The sequence below is a fragment of the Passer montanus genome, unplaced genomic scaffold (assembly GCF_014805655.1).
Source record: "Passer montanus isolate IOZ18808 unplaced genomic scaffold, ASM1480565v1 scaffold42, whole genome shotgun sequence".
Classification (NCBI taxonomy): domain Eukaryota; kingdom Metazoa; phylum Chordata; class Aves; order Passeriformes; family Passeridae; genus Passer; species Passer montanus.
Genome location: NW_024369041.1, coordinates 2,021,984 through 2,042,803, shown reverse-complemented (window position 1 = coordinate 2,042,803; position 20,820 = coordinate 2,021,984). Strand labels below are relative to the sequence as shown.

At 40.5% G+C, this 20,820-nt stretch overlaps 1 protein-coding gene across 1 annotated transcript in view; it reads left to right on the top strand.

The window, feature by feature from the left end:
• Positions 1 to 20,618, top strand: part of OGDHL (oxoglutarate dehydrogenase L) — a 46,334-nt gene extending 25,716 nt beyond the window's left edge. The window contains exons 15-23 of the mRNA XM_039719698.1: positions 250 to 400; positions 2,450 to 2,577; positions 8,925 to 9,103; positions 12,688 to 12,759; positions 13,582 to 13,707; positions 14,314 to 14,386; positions 16,422 to 16,585; positions 17,123 to 17,277; positions 17,966 to 20,618. Of these exons, the coding sequence (XP_039575632.1) occupies positions 250 to 400; positions 2,450 to 2,577; positions 8,925 to 9,103; positions 12,688 to 12,759; positions 13,582 to 13,707; positions 14,314 to 14,386; positions 16,422 to 16,585; positions 17,123 to 17,277; positions 17,966 to 18,089 (1,172 nt within the window). The 3' untranslated portion in view covers positions 18,090 to 20,618. The remainder of the gene's footprint in view (positions 1 to 249; positions 401 to 2,449; positions 2,578 to 8,924; positions 9,104 to 12,687; positions 12,760 to 13,581; positions 13,708 to 14,313; positions 14,387 to 16,421; positions 16,586 to 17,122; positions 17,278 to 17,965) is intronic.
• Positions 20,619 to 20,820: the final 202 nt, after the last annotated feature.

Here is a 20,820-nt window from a genome sequence, read left to right as displayed (position 1 = left end):
TATCCTCAGTAGTTTCTGACACAGTCAGCCTTACTTCTTCAAACAGAAGGTATGAACACTACACAACTGTTTGCTCGGGAAGCAAGTTGTTTAATTTTGCCAGCAGTTTAGTTCTAGAAAAACAGTTCGTAGACCTGATTTGGTATCTCTGTTTAGTCTAGGCAATGAGGAAGGAGAACGGTGAATGCAATGTGAACAGAGAATTTCTCTGCATAGAGCCATTCATTTCTGATCTTTATTCCTGCGTAGGGCTCTCCCGGATTTTGAAAGCCCGCTCGGAAATGACCCAGAACAGGCTCGTTGACTGGGCCCTAGCAGAGTACATGGCTTTTGGCTCTGTTCTCAAGGAAGGGATCCACGTCCGACTAAGTGGGCAGGATGTGGAGAGAGGTACTTTCAGGTCAGTACTGAGATAACTGTTAAATGACGATAAAACTGTTGAAGTCCCACACTTAAAGAAACAACTTGGCATTTGTTTAAAAAATAAGGTCTTCTGCAGGGAGGGGGAAGTTGGGGCTCTTTCTTCAACATGAATCTGAATGTTATAGGTTCTTGCAGTCATTAATAATAAAATTTCTTGTGTATCTGTAAGCAGCATATTTAAGCCAGAACAAACATTTTTAGACACTTTGTACCTTCTCTTGCTGAAAAGCAGAAAGGTATCTTTCCCCCTGCTTTCTAACAAGAAATACAGTTGCATTCCATCTAATTGCTGGGAAGTAAGAGAGGATACTTGCTGCAGCAGATCCTGAGTCTCTTAAATTCCAGTAGTGGTTGCTTGGACTTGTGTACCCTATGAACAAACATGTTGCCACTTGGTGAGGCTTTTAAAGTGAAATAAGGTCCTTTATACTGAGAATTTTAATGCCTATGGGGCGTGTATGAAGGCAGGATCTCATAACTTGGTAAAATATGTACAGTTTGCTGCCTTATCTGATTCTCTGCAGGGTAAAATGTTAATGATGTATTTACTTGAAACCTTTGATGTGATGCCAATTCCTGGGATGAATGCTGCACAGTGCTTCATTGTGAATGCTTGCAGAAGAGAGAAATAAATTTTGGTGCCCGTCTTCTTTGGTATAGCATTGGCTAGAATTTGGGAAGCATTGAATATACTGTGTTGCCATAATAAAACAACACAAAGGGGTGCTTTCACTCTTTTGGAGTTTCTAAAGTGATATCTAGAAAATAGTTCTTTCTTTCAATATTCCATGTGATGACTTCTTTTCTTCCTGTTTCAGTCCTCAACTCTATCAATTGACAGAAGCTAGATAAAGCTGCTGACAGAGGCACCAGACCCCTTTTCCTCTTGGAGCCAAACTCTTGAGACAGAGGAAAGGGGGAACAGCCTTGATTCTGTTCTGGTTTGATGTCAATAAATCTGACAATTGCACATGTGCAGATTGTATGTCTGTATATTTCTAGCTGGCTATCTATGCTCATCTTAATCATCTTTTGCTAGGGAAACACAAAACTTTTTACTCAAGAAGCTTAACAGCTAGGTCTTCTGTCATTAGCTTAATGACAAAATCAAAATTACAGTGGCAAAAATTATTTCTGCCAAACAGCTGCCTGGTGTGTGAGTTTCCCCCTTTCTCTCTACTTCCATCCCCATGCTGCTTTTCAAAGGTTTAATCTTTTTCTAGCTTGACATTGTTGAGTTCTAGACAAATTTCAGAGCTCTTTTGCTAGCATTCATTATAGCAAAGGGAAGTGCAAAAAGATTCAGTCTTCAGTGCTGGCAGCTCTACAACACACAGTATTGTTATTAGTACAATAACTGGCCTGCTGGTGGTGGTTGTAAAGCTGGGCATATTGCTGTGATTCCCTCAGTCTGCTCAGAGAGTTAATGGATTGCAGTAATTACTTCAGTCATCTCTGTTTTGGTAGTATTCCTTGGTGCCCTATTCTAATGCTGATTAATGGTGTTCTAGAGAACTGTAAATGGTGCGTGCGAGTGGAAATAGCAGGAAAGAGGATACAGCTCCTTCAAGTTTCACTGCTGAAGATTACATTTTTTTCCATTAAAGACAAACAACAGTTATTTCAAGGAAAATATTAGAATTTGTGAAGAAGGCAGAAGGATATGTTTTTAATAACAATTTTGTTCCTTTGAATTTCTATAATAATTCTATTTTATATCAACAACTTCCCCATTTTTTTCTCTGTCTCCCAGTTCTACTAGCGATGAGGTATTTTCAGCTTCTGTGAATGCTTGAGAAGCTTGGATAGTCAGTAAAAGTCCTTACAGTGCAGCAATTGCATTTAGACATGTGATTGTATTTCCCATGGCTTCAACCAGACCAGGGTGTTGTGTGTAGCAGACATAACCATGGTGCTTGCTTGCTTTCCAGACCACAACTTTACTGCTTTAGCTTTGAAAATAGCTCTGTTAAAGCCCAAAATGATTCTTGGCTAATAAATCTCTTTCAACAACAACTCTTTGCAGCCATCGTCACCATGTGCTTCATGATCAAGAAGTTGACAAGAGAATTTGTGTTCCCATGAATCACCTGTGGGAGCAGCAGGCCCCCTACACTGTGTGCAACAGCTCCCTCTCCGAGTACGGCGTCCTGGGTACGTCTGGGTCTGCCCGGGGTTTGCTGGGGCTGCTAGACAGGAAGCAGAGCTCAGCAAGGAAAGGAATGTGGGGTGAAAAAAAGCTGTGAAATGGTCATGCATGAAACAGCTATCAAAGCTCTTCCTCTCAGGTTCTGGCATCCCCACATTGTACAGTTTTGGGATTCAGTTAAAAGCATGCATCTGCTATTGTTGATCTTGGGAGTGCTGGAATGTGCACCTGATGCTTTCTTAAGAGGAACTGACAAGAAAACCAGAGACACTTTGTCATAGAGATATAAAAAATCCATCCTGGCCTTATCTGAACTGCTATTCTGAATGTGCTATTTCAAGAAAACAAATTCTTTTTAGTGATAGCATTAATCATAGTGAATTATTTTACCTTCAGCCACAGAGAATGGATAACCTTACTCTGACATGATGAGGGTGGCAAGAGGAATGTGGAGCATGAAACAAATACATCTAATAATATATCAAAAGCATTACTGATTCTATGGATAATAAAATATCATGTGAAGGAAAAACTTGAAACATTGTACTAGATAAAGGTGGTAGTTGTTAGCTGCTTGTTTCAAAGTTGGTTACGTAGTCATTTTTGCAATGCTACATATTGCCCATTGCTAATAATATTAAAATTGAAGTGGTGTAAAACTGTAGAGTTGGAGCATGGGCTGGAGACCAGATTTTTTTAGGTATTTTTGTTAGCTCTGTGGCAGAATTGGTGTGAACAGAATCACATTTTTTTGTATCACTAACATGTACAGGTAAACTCTAAATAGGAGAGTGCAAGCAAGCATGTGTATAAACAGGAGAAAAATAATTGGCATAGGTAAAATTCAAGAACTTAATTTCAGAGAATGATTGTTTCCAATTTCCAGTTGTTTCTTGTAGTGTGTTCTGGGTTTTCTTGATTTGAGCCTGTTTACAGTGTTGCTGCAAAACTTCTGGGTAAGTGGGTCATAGGTTTCTGGATTTGGTTTTTTTACATTCCAAAAGAAGTGACAAATGTCTGGATATGGTTGAAATCTGGTTTTGTTTCAAAAATAATGCCTCAATAGGAAGCCTAGTGTTGATATGATGTGAAGGCAATTCTATCTGTCACAATTCCATGCTTTAAAATGGAATTAGCCAAGTGGGCTTGCTTTCTTTCTCTTTCTTAATCTCACCCTGCTCAATATTTCCCTTCCACCTTACCCAGCAAAAGATAGGGGAAAGTTGAATTAACAAAATTCATTGAATACATGCAATAGGATAAAATAGGTTTTGTTTGTATGTTGAAAACAAGAATACCATTTCTGTGCACTTCTGCTTCAGCAGATGGGATGACAGGTTCTCCAAAACGAATATTTACTTTTAATAACTTTTAATTTTCAAGAACTTTAAATCCCTTGTGTCCAAGATGCTTTCTAACAGTAAAGGGGATTAAATTGGTACAAATAGTTGATAAGTGATGTGGCTTTTTGTGTGTTTGTTGGGTTGGGGTTTTTTAAACTAAAAATGCCATGCTCTGTGTTGAAGTGATTTTATAATGAAGTTTTCTCTCTCTTGCTGGTATTTATTTAGTGACCTTTTCCAACATGTTTGCTCTTGTGTATTGCCTCCACAGAGAGACAGTATTGGGATAAGCAGCAGTGTGTGAACATGTCTCTTCTAGTTAAGGCTCTGAGTCAAAGAAGAGCTATCAGAATTTATATTTATTTGGCTGGTAACATCACTGGGTCTACTTTTTAATATATGGAAGAACAAGTGAACGCTTGCAGTTCGTGGAATTGGTTCTTCAGGAGAACCAAAACCCCTGAACACTTTATTTTCTCTAACTGCTGTTTCAACTATCTAATTCTGTTAAAAGAGGCAGTTTAGAATTAGCACACTGAAGTGTTTGGTGGCTGTAGGGAGAGTTGTGAGATAATATAAAGGGGAGAAAATGGTGAAAAAGTGTTAGGAATGTATTTATAATGGTGTTAACATGCAGCATCTCAGAAGCATTTTAGGAATTTACTTCATTTCTGTGAGGGAGAGCTAAATAAAAATGGATCAAACAGCCCAGCATGATATAACTATAGATTATTTCCTTAGCAGATATATAAGCCAAGAGCTGGTATCTGTTCAGAGGTGTGAGCTTTGCCCCAAGTTATAGTCAAGGTATTTAGGAACACCTGGGGAGCCACTGCTCCATTAAAATGACAGCAAGATTGATTTCACTTAGAAAGAAAACAAAGTCAGTCTTGTTCAGTTGTAGTTCTGACAACTGCTTATGTTTTGCCTACAGGAAGCTCTGGAGTGGGTGTAACCTGGCCATTAAATCAGAGTACTTAACAATCTCTCATAATTTAGAGTATTTAACAATCTCTGATAATTTTGTTTGACATCCAAAGTCTACTATTTTTAGTTATACCCAATTATAATAAATTTAGTTGTGCATCCACTTGCCTTGCTATAATTTTTCCCTTGTACTGAAACTGAATATCTGGAAGTGTAAGTGATGGCTGTGAGAAGTCATTTAAGCAAAAGGTGTTTGTCTGAACTTATTTGCTGATTAGGATAGAGGAGGAAAACAAAAGTAACTTACAGATGCTCCATTCAATCTCTTCAGCATTTTTTAAATACATGAAAGTATTTCCTGTCTTTCTTTATGGCCCTCAGAATGACTTGTGTAGTGCTGAACCTCTATCCAAGAGGTGAGGTTCTTTGTCAGTATCAATTCTGCCTTTGAGAGATCTTGGGCTGGGGCATTCCCTACTGGGAGCTTTCAAGGAATATCAGGCAAGATAGACTTGGAACTAGTGTGTAGTTCAGGAAATTTGTGAACCATGGGACTTGGAGTATATTTTTTTCAAGGGAAAAAGTCAAGTTTTAAGCAATAGATGAAAGGAAGAAGACAGGTATTAAGGTAAAATTATTTTTTTGCAGTATGCACCTAGGATGAAATATGTAGTATTAGTGCTCAGTCAGAGCAATGTGTTTTTAATGTTGGGGGTAGCAAGTACAAATACCTGCCAGAAATTGTGCTAGGAACTAGGACAGACTGTAGTAAACAATGGCATCTGTATGGAGTTCTCAGAAGGCATCAGTCTCCCTCTTTAATAGAGTCAGCTACCAGACAGGTACTAACTTCACCTTAACCTGAGCTGTGTTTGGGTTTGTGAAAGGATGCATGTCCCTCTGTAGTCCCTGTGCTTAGAATTTTTGTTAAAGATAGGTTCAAAGACAGAGTTTTGCTTTCTTCATTCTGGCATAGAATCCTTGTACTGATAATCCCTTTTTAACCATTAGTTAACATTCATGCCTTAAGTCACTTTAAAATCATATTGTATTAAGTTATGGCTGTAGCCTTACTTACATTAATTGAAAAACAGCCATTCTTAGGACAATCATGAAAATGCTGTAGGGAAAAACACAGCACAGTATGCTGTGTAAGCTGCCAATTTGGTTGACAACACTTCTTTCTGTGCCAGAGTGGCAGAAGAACAGTGAGGGAGCACAGCAGGTACTGGACTAATAGAAACAAGCATTTGTGCTAGGTCTGTCATCTGGGGACTTTAATGAACTTCAGCAACTGAAACATTAGCTTTGCAGCCTTAATCAAGTGCTGTGTATTTTTCTTCCCTCTGTCTCCTCAGTGCAGTACCAAACTGCTGTGCTGGTTCCTGGTTCTTAATCAAGTGCTGTGTATTTTTCTTCCCTCTGTCTCCTCAGTGTAGAAATCTACCAAACTGCTGTGCTGGTTCCTGGTTTCCTGTGCCCTGAGCAGCTGCCTGCTGTTTGGAGTTGGCTGGTTGCTCTCCAACACCCTTTGGGTGTGCAGATTCCTTACCTGACATTCTTTCAAAGTTCTTTTGCTGCCTGGTTACCTTGGATTTCCTCACAGCTTCAACATGTTCTCTGTTTTTAGCTGTGTAACAGTTAATCCTTTAAACCCACAATATTTGCACGGGATTTAAAAGAAGTGTTCAGTTCTTGTTTCTGCAGATGCAAACGATAAAGTTTGCAAGGTCTCTGCTGTAGTTTTAATTTGGCTTTTTTTTAAATTCTTTTTTTTTGGTCTGAGGTTGGGCCCTTATGAGGGGCCTGAGTAGGAACCTGCTCCCCTGCAGTTCCATCTCTAGATGTCCCATCTCTAGGACAGTGGAGACTTTATTCTTCAGGTCATGTTCCCTGATCTTGACTCTGGTGCTCACACAATTCCCTTTCAAGAGAACACCCCACCCTCTGCTGGGCTGTTTACCTTGCATCTGTCTAGATCTCTCTCCACCAGCACTTTTCTTTTAAATTTAGCAGTTCAGATCTCGTTCCTTAAGGGATTTTCTCCCCATGAAGGTGGTAGTACTAATTCTTCACAGACTGCTTAGTCTGCCAAGAGTTAAAGGTATTCCCCTGCTACAATCACGATTGGAATAGTTTTAATTTAGTAACTCTCATTGCCATTTCCCTGATGGAAAATTGAGTTCTGGTATACCAAAGAGGCATATACCACAGACACATATGCTATTTCACATAATGAAATAGTAGTCTCAGCAATATTTTTCTCAAAATACTAATGAGAATGTATAGATTACATTGGGATATATTTTCATAGACATTTTTATAGCTCTCAGAAAGCTTGCAAATGGTATCTGTGTTAAGGTCATGTTTTTCGATGCAGCTTCACCTAGAACATTTTTACCCTGTAGAGATTAGCATGAAGTTGTCAACAAGATAGGAAATTAGAAATTATACTCCTTTTTCCATGTGAATTTTAGGGGTGATCTTTCATACATGAAGTAGAATTATGTGTGTGCTGTGACCAAATTTTAAGTATGCACTGAGCTCCATACTCTGAAAAGCACTGTTTGATTATTGATAACTCGAGTGGTCAAGACCTCAGTTAGTTCTTCTCTAAAAGCTAGATTACCCCACCCTTACAGAGAGCAGCATATGCACAAATAAGTCTTGAACATATTGCATATTTTCTCAACCATGTCACCCCATCAGTGGAAATGGTCTCTTAATGCTTGTGTAAAATTAGAATGGGATTCAAGCCTATCTAGGGAAATCTATTTTTCAGATACCTTTGGGAATATGATTGAAGGAGTTGTGTAAATTTTTCTCTTGTTTTCATTGTGTTAAGAACCATGGAATTAGAAAAATCAGGAGGCCAGAGATGGAGAAAAGGCTGAAGGAAAGGCTGTTCAGGCAGTCAGGCCAAGGCAAGGCCAGAAGAAGTCATTCTCTTTGGTAATGACCTGTCATGGGCACTCATGGACAAAGGGCTGTCTGTCTGACTTTGCAGTCTTTCTTTGGCCTCCAATGCATCAGTTGCCTTTTCGTGGGACTGTGAGCATCTGCTGGAGACATGGATGGACTGTTCAGAGATCAGTAGTCCAAAAGCCAAGTGACTCAAAGATTTCTTGCCACAGGGATGGTAAATGAAAAACTGGGTTGGAATTACCAAGGAGTAGACTATGAAGACCAAACGTTAGTTGATGTGCTAGGGTAAGCTTCAATGAGAGTACTCTCATATTGGAGTTCTGTATTTGAGACCAGATCATTATATTCTGTGTAGAGCATGAAATGTATCTATTAATTAAATATTTGTTCTCTGTGTGTATTGAATCAGTTATGCCTCTGTCAGAACCTCTACACCCAAAGCACTGCTGTATAGCTCTGCTTTTTACTGAGAGCTTTAACCTTTTTGGTTATAATCACTCCAAACTATAGGTGAAGAATCTGAGTATAGGTATTCATTCAGCACTCCAGGCTCTGCTATATCAAGGAGTCAAAGGAAAATAGGAACAAAGATCAAATATTTTAACACTGAAGCAGAAACCTAAAGGGTCTTTAGCCCTGTCTAAGAAAGGGTTTTTTATCCAAGTCCCAGATGTGTTTGCCATGCAGCTGTTATATTCAATTTTTTTGGAAGATCTGAAGACGAGAATGATAGTCTATATACTGAAAATTGATGTCACCAGTAATTTTCTTTATCATCTGTGTCTGAGAGGGGGAAAGAAAGACAATGTTGTGTAGGGCTGTGGAAAGAAATACTAAAATTAATAAATAACTCTTTAACTGGGCTGTAAATGTATTTTTACAGGAAGAGATAGTAGTGAGCTCTTAGGAAAGGATTATACTAAAGTTGGAGTGGAGGGCGGGGGTTTAATTTCTTTAAAAACCTATGCTACTGAAGTGTTTGAGGAAAAGCTTGAAGGACTGAAGTCAGGCTTGGAAATAGTACTGTTGAAAACTGCCCCAATAATGGGGCTCCAAAAATCCAGTACATGCTCAAATTTTGAATTTTTAGTGAGGAATTAATAAAATTTCCAGGAAACCTGTTTATTTTCTATCTCTCCTACTTGTTTGCTTGTCAGGTTTTGAGCTTGGCTTCGCTATGGCGAGTCCCAATGCCCTGGTGTGCTGGGAAGCCCAGTTTGGGGACTTCCACAACACGGCTCAGTGTATCATAGACCAGTTCATCAGCTCCGGCCAGGCCAAGTGGGTCCGGCACAACGGGATCGTCCTGCTCCTGCCCCACGGCATGGAAGGAATGGTGAGCACTGCTGACTGGCACGTGCCAGGGGGAAATGCTGCCTGTGCTGCCTTCTCTGCAGCTGGAAAAGCCAAAACTGGCTTGGGGATCCCAGGGGAGGAAGGCACTGTTAAGCATGTGGGGCTGCCTCAGTGTTATGAGAAGAATTCAGATAGATTGACTGGTGAAATATTCCAGAGCTCTTAGCTTTGTGTCCTTCTTAGTGCCATGTGCACTTCCCCCATTTTTTTCTCTCTTTTTTGGTATCTTTCCCTAAGACACTGCCTTCTTTCCCCAGAAAGCTGCATTTCCAGTTTACAACAAGAAAAAAAAGATCATGTCCTGAGAGTGCTTTCTTGGTTTTATTTTGCATAACGTTTATCTCTGTAAACTCTGCACTAAATTCTCTTGCCATGAAATGATATAAAACAACTTCAAAACTTCTTCAAAAATCATTGACCTTAGTTAATTTTGACATAATAACAAATCTTCCTCTTTCTAGAAAGGAAAATGTTTCTACTGGCTGTTGACTGTCTTTTCTTCGGTGGCTAGTAGGAGGAACAAGACAATGTCTTTGAGGGAAAGGGCGTGGGCACACCCTATGTGTAAAGTTACATGAAGTTCCTATCAGCAGTGGAATTGTTCTTCAAATATTTTAAATTCTTTTTAAGATTACATGAGCATCATGTCAGGCAGGGTTAATTTTCTCCTTTTCAAAGACATTAACCTTCATGAATTGTTGCATGTATGTTTCTAGTTTTCTATTTAAAAAAGCATAGTATGTGCCACAGTGGCAATCTCCATCTGTATAAATGCTTTAGATGCTTTAGACCTTTTCACTGCAAACTGTGTCATTTCTATTCTCACAAACAATTTAATTTATTTCCATTCAATTATGATCCTGTCCTAATACACTGGGGTGCATTCATACCTTATGAATGGCTTTCCATATCCATTGTGCTTAAAGAATAACAGGTCTGATGCTGTTCACAAGGGTTTTGATAAATTAATTTTTTTAACTGTATCCTGAGGGGACAACCTGAATGAGCCCTCAGCAGGAGGTGTGGTCCTCTGCAGGAAAGCACTCAGCTTAAGGGGCTGGTTCTCTGCTACTTAGAATACATTTAATCTTTCTTTTCCCATAGCCACTTGGCAGAGAAGATTTGCACAAGTCTTCTGAAACATGCTTATTTTGCTACTAGTGTCAGCTGCTTTTGGAATATTTAAGAATCCCACCAGGCTGCTGAAATCTTTTTATCTTCCCAGAGGACCTTTTCATTACAGGAGGACTGGTCTTTCTATAACTACAGTGTTGGGGACAAGATGATTTGGGGAAGGATTCTTAATGGGATATGGATCCCTTCACCTCTAGGTCATGCATTCACAGGCAAGTTGGCTGTGATTGAAAGAGTCTGCAGCCTAATGGCTCCTTGGGGACTCATCTGAAAGTAGCTAATGGATTCAGTATAGGTCTCCCTGGATAGGTGGTCACAGTAGAGATAAACCCTGCCCCATCCCACGCAGTAGTTGCTGGCAGTCTGATTGGTGGTGTCAGCACAGAAACCGAAGATGGATGTGAACATTGAGGCTCTGGACTGAGGTTGTTGCTGGGGCAGTGTGTGAGTGATGGGAAAGCCTCACCTGCCTCTCCTGTAATTGTTTGCTGGTAACATCTCTGTTCCTAGTGTACTGACTGCAGGGTGCTTGTGAAGCACTGGGTTTTGTGCTGTGTGCCATGCTTGGTGCAGGATTTGATTTACAGCAAACAGATATGAACAGCAGAGGTGCTACAATAAACTGGGCTGCTACTGTGCACCACGGTTTTCTGCAGCTTTGCTCCTTGCTCTCAAGTCCTTTCCTGTCTGTGACCAGATTATTTGGCACCTCAAAAGTGGAGGCAGAATTCAAAGGAGCAGTGATACAAGGCACAGTTCTAGGCTGTTTGTGCTATACCTTTGTTGCCAACAGAATGGTTTTTTTCTTTGAATTCCCTTAGTCCATGAAGCAGACAGAATCATGGAGTCATAGAATGGTTTTTGTTGGAAAAGACTGTAAAGACTATCTAGTTCAAACCTGCTCACCATGGCAGGGAGCCTTTCACTAGACCAGAGGCTGCTCAAAGCCTCATCCAGGCTGGCCCTGAACTCTTCCAGGAATGGGGTATCTACAACTGCTCTGAGCAACCTGTGCCAGTGCCTCACCACCCTCACAGCAAAGATCTTCTTCCTTGTATCAAAACTATACTTGCCTCAAGACATTCCCCCTTGTCCTATTGGTACTTGGCCTTGTAAAAAGTAGCTCTCCAGCTTTCTTGCAGGTCCCCTTTAGGTACTGTAAGGTGCTGTAAAAAATTTTCCTGGAACCATCTCTTCCCCAGGCTGAACCATCCTGACTCTCTGCCTGTCTTCATAGGAGAGGTGCTCCAGTCCTCAGATCACCTTTGTGCCCCTCCCATGGATCTGGAATCCTGCACTTGGAATTAGAAGGATGATGTGTTCAATCAAGGAGGACTACCAATTGTCAGAATATGACTGATTTTGGAGTTAATTAAGATTTCAATAGAGGAAGTTCCTATGAGAGATAGCCATATAAAGAAGAAATCTCTTTATGAACATTATTAGCTTAGGAGACATGGAGAGAGTTGAGAGGTGTAATAGTTTATCTTTGGGTTAAAATTCTTACCAACTGTGTGCAAAATGAAAACCCTTCCTAAGGACACCTGTCACTTGAACAAGCCAAGGCTGTCAGCAATAGCAGTACATAAAAAAGCACATTGCATTCTCACACTCCTCACAGCTTTCTCTTATCCTTTATAAACAGGGACATGAAAAGGAAAAACAACAGATTCTGCTCCATTCCTTATTCCTTATAATTTCTGTAGCCAGCATGCATGTTTTGCTAATGTAAAATGAAGCTAACATTTGTGCAATTCAAGTAATTGCCATGGGTACTGCTAGTGAGACAGTGGATGGTAGTGTTCAGTAATGACAGAACATAAAATATCTTCTGAGGAGGCAGAAATTAATCATAGGTTAGTCTGGCAGATAATGTGTGTGTGTATTTTGATCTGTTTTAGCTAAAGCATTTATCTCAGTATTTGGTCCTGTACTGAACAGTGAACAATAGTAGGGGAGATCCTGTTCCTGCTTTTGTTGCTAATACAGCAAAAGTAGTCAACAGTTAACACTGTGTTTGCTCCTGTTCAGCATGCACAAAGAGTGAGTCACTGCAGTACTCTGAGGCACCCTGTACTTCTGACATTCCTCGTGCTCCTGTTTGCTCTGCATTAGCAAGATGCATGTTGTGCCCACATGGACCCACTGCCTTTCCTCTGGTCTTCATTGTACAGCTAATCTGAGGGTAGAAATCACTTGTAGCTGGTAGAAATGTTGGAAATACATGTGATAACCCAAACTCCTATGAAAAGAGAAGATGAGGAATTCTGTCCTGCAGTGTGTCCTCTCTCCCACCTGGCTGGGGGGCAAGTGTGCAGCTGGTGCAGAGGGGACAGGAGGTACTCATGCAGTGAGTGATCTAGACTGATGTCTAACTGCTCATTTGGCTCTTTAACGTTGTGTTGTTGTATTAAATGATACCTTTACCAGGGTCCAGAGCATTCATCAGCCAGGCCTGAGAGGTTTCTGCAGATGAGCAATGATGATTCTGATGCCTATCCAGTAAGTAGTTTTGTCCTTTTCTTGCTTTTCACAACCCAGAGATTTTTTTGTTAGTAGCATCCTTTTAACTAGGTACAGCAGTTTAGGATTTAGCATCAAGTCTTTGTCTAACTTTAACTTGATCCCAGTAAAAGTAATAGAAGTATGCAGCATTGCTGCTCATTACAAAGCTGAGGTCACATACAGTTAATCTCTGGCAGCATGATGTTTTTATGGCTGTTCCTCAGGGCCAATGATCCTGCTTGTTTATTTTGCTGTGTGTACTGCAAATAGGTGTCTCTAGCCAATTTCTAAAGGAGGTCAAGTGAGACTACCCTGGCTCTTTGCAGTGGAGCTAAATTGTACTGCTAGGAGCATGAAAATAAGCAACTTCTAATTTTGATTGGGCTAAGACTTTCATTGATTGATCATTCACTTCTACAGATAAAGTAGATAGCTCTACAGGATGGGAAAGAGAGTCAAAGCCAGCTGTACACTGAAAAAATGAATTATAGTTTAACATTCTTTCAAAGCAGTTCTGTTTGGTTTCTTCCATTTGCTGGTGTCCTAGTCCTCCTCAGTGTGCTTTCCTGGACTTCCCATCTTTTCTGAATTATTGGAAACTCTTCATGTTAATTTGCATAAATTTTTAGGAAGAAGTAGAAACAGAAAGGAATGATTTGTAGGGGTGCTTCCATAGCCAATAAAACAATCTCAGCTGAGAGCTGCTAAATAAATTTTTTGAGGAAAGGAGTTGGTGAGAGTCAGAAATAGAAGGATAGTTTTTAAGTCTTTTATCTGATCTTTTAGGCATTTTACTAATGCCTTTAATGTTTCTCTCAGGAGTTCACTGAGCAGTTTGAAGTTTCCCAGCTGTATGAATGCAACTGGATTGTGGTGAATTGTTCAACTCCTGCCAATTACTTTCATGTGCTCCGAAGGCAGATCTTGCTGCCATTCAGAAAGCCGGTAAGGTTACCTGAATGGACTTGATTATTCCAGGTAAATTAGCCATCAAACAAGGAGTGGCCTTTGCATATGACACACTGCTGAAAAGAATGAGGATTTCTGGTGAGAAACGTTAACCGAATAGAGGTTGTAGTTGCCAGTTTGATGGAAAGAAGCTCAGCTCTGATTTATTATGGCTCTAAAACTTGATTTTGAGCTTTGCTTCCAATGTGGCTATGCAGATCTTCAGATGAGCTTATCAAGATGTTAGTGATGTAGCTTACAGATTGCAGAACTGTCTTATTGCTGGAACTTCAAACACCCAAGATACACCTGTTGAGTGTTTTACTGGTTTATAACCTGTATTTTATTTTGTTGTCAAAAAAAAGCATAAGCAGTGAGTTTTCAGAAACTGTAAAAGGATTAGGCTACCTAAATCTTCTGAATAATTTTGAAACTTTCATGGCTTTCAAAACAGGAAAAAATAATTTACTGTGTTTGCTATTCATACTAATTTCTTCTATAGCATATTCACTTTGTGGATTTTGTGTGCACAGTGTTACAAATGTTGAATGTGTAATGGAGATAAAGCAGCTCCTGACTCTTGGAATAATTTCTGTCTTCCAGCTGATTGTTTTGACACCCAAGTCACTGCTGAGGCATCCAGAAGCTAAATCCAGTTTTGATGAAATGGTGTCTGGTAGGTCACCTCAAAGTATTGTGGGGAAATAATTAGCTATACCAAGTTGCATTTCAGACTGTGAAGAACAGTTTCTGCTCTGCAGAGTTTCTTTTCTTTCAGCATAATTTCCGTGGAGCTGCCATAGTGAGAGCTAGCAGGGACTTCTGCTTCTTAATTTTAACAGGTTAATCTTGTAACCAGCCTTTAAACTTAATGGAAAGTGCATTCCCATCTCTGCAGGGAGTTTCCCCCTCAAGAGGCTGTTATGTCCCTCTGCTCTTTTTCTCTTCACATATAAATGTAGTTGTTCTTTGTAAAGCCCATGCCTCCTGTCCCATGACTGAGGGATAGGTTGTAATTACACTGGGCCCATTTGGAAGAATAATGTGCCCAGTTCTGGTTACAATGCTCAGTTTGGGGCTGCTGTGTCACACCAGTGGTCTAAAGTGAGATTAGTGAGTTCAGAGCTGTTTTGGCATGCCATCAGCCCCAAGAGATACACAGTGACTGCAAGGGGAATACCAAACACTGCAGTGGTTTTGTCCTGCCGTGCACTGGTTAGACTGTGTTGGAGTGGCATCAGGAAATGCAGTGACATGTAATGAGTGAGGGATTAAAGTGACTGTTCAGAGTGAGAATGTGGGCATAGGTGTGCTGGTCTGTCTCCAGTTCCAGTGAGGGTCTTGCTGCTGTCAGAAGAGAGCAACTGCTCAGTTTTTTCAAAGCAACTTACCATATTTAGGCACACTTATACAGTGTATTATCTTATTTTTTTAAGTGTGTAAAATTTGCCTCTCAAGCAAAGGCATTTGCTGTTTTTATTACTGTTTAAAAGCTCTGTAGAATGGGTCAGATTAGAAATTCTGTAGGCTTTGGGGTTTGTCACTTTGTCTTGGGAGTCCCCTCTACTTCAGGCTAACCTCAGTAGTGGCCAAACTCCAAATTAACATTGAATTTTGGCATACTTTCATGTTTCTGCTGAAGAGGACAGCAGGTAATAAAGTGTTTCTGACTCTCAGCTAACCCTTTTTGCTTTGCTTTAAATGGAAAGCTGAGAGGCAGGAAGATTGACTCCAGCTGACCCAATGAAGCACAGATTCAGTCTTTTTTAATGATGAATTCTGCTGTTCAGTGGGACAGGATAATTCTGATATAAATCAGTTCTTCTTTGATATGTTTGTGCTGTTGCTTTTCTTCCCCAAGATAAATGATTCAAACAGGAGCTTATTCTGGTAAGTGGGTGTGCTGGTTCAGAATAGGAGGTTGAGCTGCTCTCTGCTACCCTGCAGTTGTTTAATGTGGAAATAATTCTACTCAATCATATATGAGAGCAAAGAAAAGGATCTTTTAGACCATCGAGTCTCTCATCCAGTATCCCAAGCACATGGTACTCCTGGGAGGTGGTAGCAGTGAAGATATGCATCTGAAATTGTACATGCACATTAGCATTTTAACACATGGCTCAGTTCTGTGCTAATTCTTGCTTTTGCTATTGCTGTTTTAGCTCTGAAACAGAAGTATAAATCAAATATACAGCGGTAATGTGTGTGCTTGGGTAAATATTTCTGGAGTTGCCAGATTTAGTTGCATTATGGATATGTGTTTTGTTTTAATAGAATATTCTGAAATTTGCAAAGCTGTATTCATGTTACATGGTTGAGATAATATTGGAAAGAAGAAAGAGTATGTCAGGTGGTTCTCTGAAAAAAAACCCCAAACTGGAAGCAGAGTTGAGCTGTCCAATCAATTTAAAAGTAAAGATGTAATATACAGCACAAAGCTGAAAAACAGTCTACTGTTGATATGATTCTGTGATTCTGTCTATTAAGTGTAATGAAAGACTGGGTTATTGGAAATCTTTTAACTTCTTGAAACAGAACTGCTGAAAGTCACTTTAGCCAAGTAACCAGTGTGAAAAGTAGGACCAGAGAGGCAGGAGAGCCCTTTGTTCACTGCAACTTGCTGCTTGCCCAGTAAAGGACTGTTTCTTGGGCTGCTTTATTGAAATGTCAAGTCCACTGAGGGCACTTTTTCTAATTTGTGCTCCAACTAGGTACCACTTTCCAACGTGTGATTCCTGAGAATGGGCCAGCAGCTCAGGCACCACATGAGGTCAAGCGAGTGATTTTCTGCACAGGAAAAGTCTACTATGACCTTGTGAAAGAGAGAAAAAACCAAGACCTGGAGAAACAAGTAGCTATAACCAGACTTGAACAGGTGAGCTCCCTGACCCTCAGAAGACAGGGTGATGGAGTTTCTGTGCATTTAAGCAGACCCCTCCTAGAATGGATGGTGATAGCACTTAGCGTCTTACAAGACATATTCTAATCCTTTGTGGACTTGTGGAGAAGGAACACATCAATAGCATACTGGACAATGAGATCTAGAAAACTTGATCACTTTGTTATGTTGTTCTGGAAAAGTTAAGTTATAATATGATAGCACCTTAAATTTTTATATGCTGTCTGCTAGGTTTAAATGTTGTGAATAGTGCACTTTGAAGCTATATTGTCATTCACTGATTAAAGACATGCTACAGCTACTTCACTAAAAAAGCTGTAGGAGTGCAGGTGGTCTGGACTACGACCTACTTCTGTTCATACTAATACAACTATAAAATACTTGTGTATTCATTTCTGAGCATTAAATCAATTAGAGAAACATGAGTCACACTCTCCATGGAAAAGTAATGACTCACTGTGGGTTAATACCACATAAGAGAAAGCCTTGACAATTATTACCCTCCTTTTCCAGATCTCACCATTCCCCTTTGACTTGCTGAAAGAAGAACTTGATAAGTATCCAACTGCTGATCTAGTCTGGTGTCAGGAGGAGCACAAAAACAGTGGATATTACGATTATGTCAGACCTCGTTTCCGCACTATTGTGAACCGCACTCGACCCATCTGGTATGAGACTTTAAACAACTGCTCTGTCTCCTGGGCTGGTGTTTGCTTTTAAATTTGCTTGGGGTTGTTTATGGGTATTTATGGGCAAGTCAAGTTCTTCACAAACTAAAACCTCTGAGTCTGGTTTCTTGGGTGAAGGAGGGAAAAATCTAGACTACTATTTCTCAAAATAAGATGCACATATTGCTCCTCCTTGTAGATGTAAAAGAAGATCAGTAGCAACTAGATCTGTGTTTATTGCTACTTAGCCCAGCACTTAACCCTTTTTTGTCTAAGATTCTGTCATTTTAAGAATTTCATTCCAGATGTTAGGTTTCTGCAAGAAACAGCTGTTGTAAGAGCTCAGTCCAGGCATTTATTTTGGATGATTGACTCTCAGATCTGCCTATGTCAAAGGAATGAGAGTCTTCATTGCCAAAAGCAAGTTACCTAATTATGAGACAGTGTACCTGGCTGTCCTGGGAGGGATGGGAAGAAGACACAGCTTAACAATAATGGGAGGAAAGAGAGGGAAGCTGACCAGAAGGAATAACTTGGTATAACTTAGATTGATTTTTATTTTAAAAAGATTGATGACTAAATATCCAAACTTGCCAAGCTGACTTAAACAGCATATTCTCATGCTTGTTATTATCAAAATAGTGTCTCTTCTCACCTCATTGTCTGTCCAATTCTTTTTGTCATGAAGGTATGTTGGCCGAGAGCCTGCTGCTGCCGCTGCCACAGGCAACAAGAACACGCATCTGGTGTCACTCAGAAGGTTCTTGGATACAGCTTTCAACCTGGAGGCCTTTGAGGGAAAGACATTCTAACTGCAGGGCCCTGACCTGTCTCTGACTGGTAGTCCCTCAAACACTGCATCCCAAAGGAAAGTGGGGAGAATTCTGGAAATTATGTATTTTTGCTTTACCAAATAAAAGGATCCAGCAGCTGACGTCATTATTCTGTACCTTGCTCCCCAGTTTATAAGGAAAAAACAATTCCAGCTTACCTTCCACCATTTTTTGTCACTTGTCTATTTAAATTGGGACCTCTTTGACACAAGAAGCTTGTCCTGTCCCAGGATGCCATGTGTGCTTGGTGAGGCTCATATCTCAGTCTGTGGGCATTGTCTAATTACTGTAAGTAAGTAGAGCAGGCATGGACAGCACCATAGTTATGCACACAAGAGTCATTACCACAAAGAAAAGAAATTACTTATTTCTGTCTATATGTCAGAGAAAAGTAATGAAACTGAAAAGCAGAGTTGGTAGATGACCTTGGTGGAGAAATTTACCAGCTGTGTTTGTTGGAAGGAGATGGTGAGGTAAACTGGAGATGAGGAGGAGGCTGGAAACAGGGAGTCACATTACAAAGTTGTTCAACTGGGGATAACAGAAAGTAGCATAAACCACTTAGATATGAGGTCAAGAAAGGCAGGAGTAAAAGGGACCAAGACAAGGTGGTTTGGGGATACTTGAAGAGGGAAGAAGTGTACATGAGACCACAGCTGACAGAGCAGTGGGTGATCACCAGGAGAATTTGGCATCCAATGACTTCAAAAGTAAGAGGTGCTCCTGCTCCCTGGGCTGCCTGCTTTGATGCTGTGTGGTATTCGGGAACTGTGGGGTCCTGTAAACATCCTTGTTTTGGATGAACAGTCATTCCCTCACCATACTACTAAGATAGGCTTTTCCTTGACCACTACAAGATGGTGTTTGGATGCAAAATCTCTGTTTTTGTAACAAGCAGTTGGTTTTCTGCTTTGTCCAGTGCTGTTCCCTACCTCACATCTCCTTGCTGATACTAATTCAGCTCTGAAGTGGCTATTCCTGATCTACTCACCCTTTTTTTAGAGGAAGGTGGGCAAGCAACAGCTGCTGATTTACCAAAGGCACGTGCTGTGGTTTTGCACAAGTAGTGATTGGGGTTTTTTTAGTCCCTTATGTTTATCTGTCATTTAGGATCTCAATTGCCACATACTTTTACTATGGACATAAAAGTGAACCACCTCAGCAGCTGCTCTGTGTCAGGGGGCTGATGTTTCTCTTGCTGGGAAGTAGTGCTTGGCTTCTGGGGAGGCACTGCATGGCAGGGTGGTCTGAGAACCATTGCTGTGCTTCCTCCACAGTGCTAGAAGGCAGGTGAGCCCAGCTTTCCTGTCCCCTCTTGAGGTAAGAACTGGTATTGTCAGAAGTCCTGTTCCCTCTGCCCCAGGAGAGCTTGGCTCTCAGTGCACCTTGTGACTGCAGCTTTCTAACAGCAGCACTAACCTGTGTAGAGGCAGGAGGCTTTTTGCCCTCTTTGTAGTGGCTGGCAGAGGGAATGCTGAGGTGAGCAATGGCGGGGTGCAGAGGGATGGCCACGCCTGTGCTGGGCTGGGAGCTGGAAGCAGCTCACACAGCCCCTTGCCCCAGCAGTGCCCTGAGGTCAGACTGGATGTCCTGAGCAGCCACCTGGAGACAGCATAACAAGTGACTGGGAAACACAGAGATGAGGCTTCACCCCACCTCCACCTCCCTGTCCTGAGAATGCTCCTTGGCCATGCTTTTGCTCTGGGAGTATGTTTTGCCCTGCTGCTGCTGTATGGACTGTGACATAATGAAGCATGGCAGTTTATGTCTGATTCAAAGAGTCAGGTGATGCTGGAAAGCTTCTTGTCTCATCAAAATAAAAAGCTGAAATTAAAAACTTTAGCTATGTTCAGGTACTGCATACCCAAGCAGGTTTCCAAAAAGGCCTGTGTGCCTTGTATTGTCCTTTGGTTTGGCTTGGATACCCCGTGATGGTGAAGAAACAATCCTTCTGTCAGAGCAAAGAATTGATGTGGTAAGGTACTTACCATGGAATCCAGAACTGAACTTAGTCTAATGTTTGTGAAACTCTGTAACATCCTTTAAAATCAGGCTGGTTGCCCTGGGCTTTTTCTCTTACTGAAGCATTTAAGCTAATTCAGTCTTTGAAAACCTAATGAACTTGGAAAGTACTGCAGTTGACAGCCACAAATGTTGTTTCCTATCCCTTTCTATAGCTTAAAACATTAAGCTGATAGACAGTAACCATCACCCAAAGTATTTTAATGCTTTTATGAATGCTTGTTTCTGTAGCAAGAATTGAGTGCAGCTAAATATTCTGGCTCTGTTTATTGTATTCTCAGTTTGCATAAGACAGCGCTGCATGAAATATGATAAATGCACTTTTGCCACAGTATATGCAGAGGTAAAAAACAAAATTAACATAGAAATATAAATGGTAAATGACAGATTTTCATTCTCATTGTGTATCATAGATTGTGGCATAATACTTGCATAAAAATTCCATCAAAGATGCAAAAAACTCAATAAAATAAAAGTACATAAGAAAATTCTCTGTTATGGCTGTTCTTTTTGACAATTTCTCCTTTGAGTGGGGACATTAACATCCTATTTGTAAAAGTGTTAGGACAGCTCATTTTTCTGTTTCCTATTTGTTTCCTCAGTGCTGGGTTATTTAAACATAGAAGCGCTGAGGTAGACAGCATTTGGACTAGCAAAAGAAAATAATTCAAAACCATTGAGTGAAAAT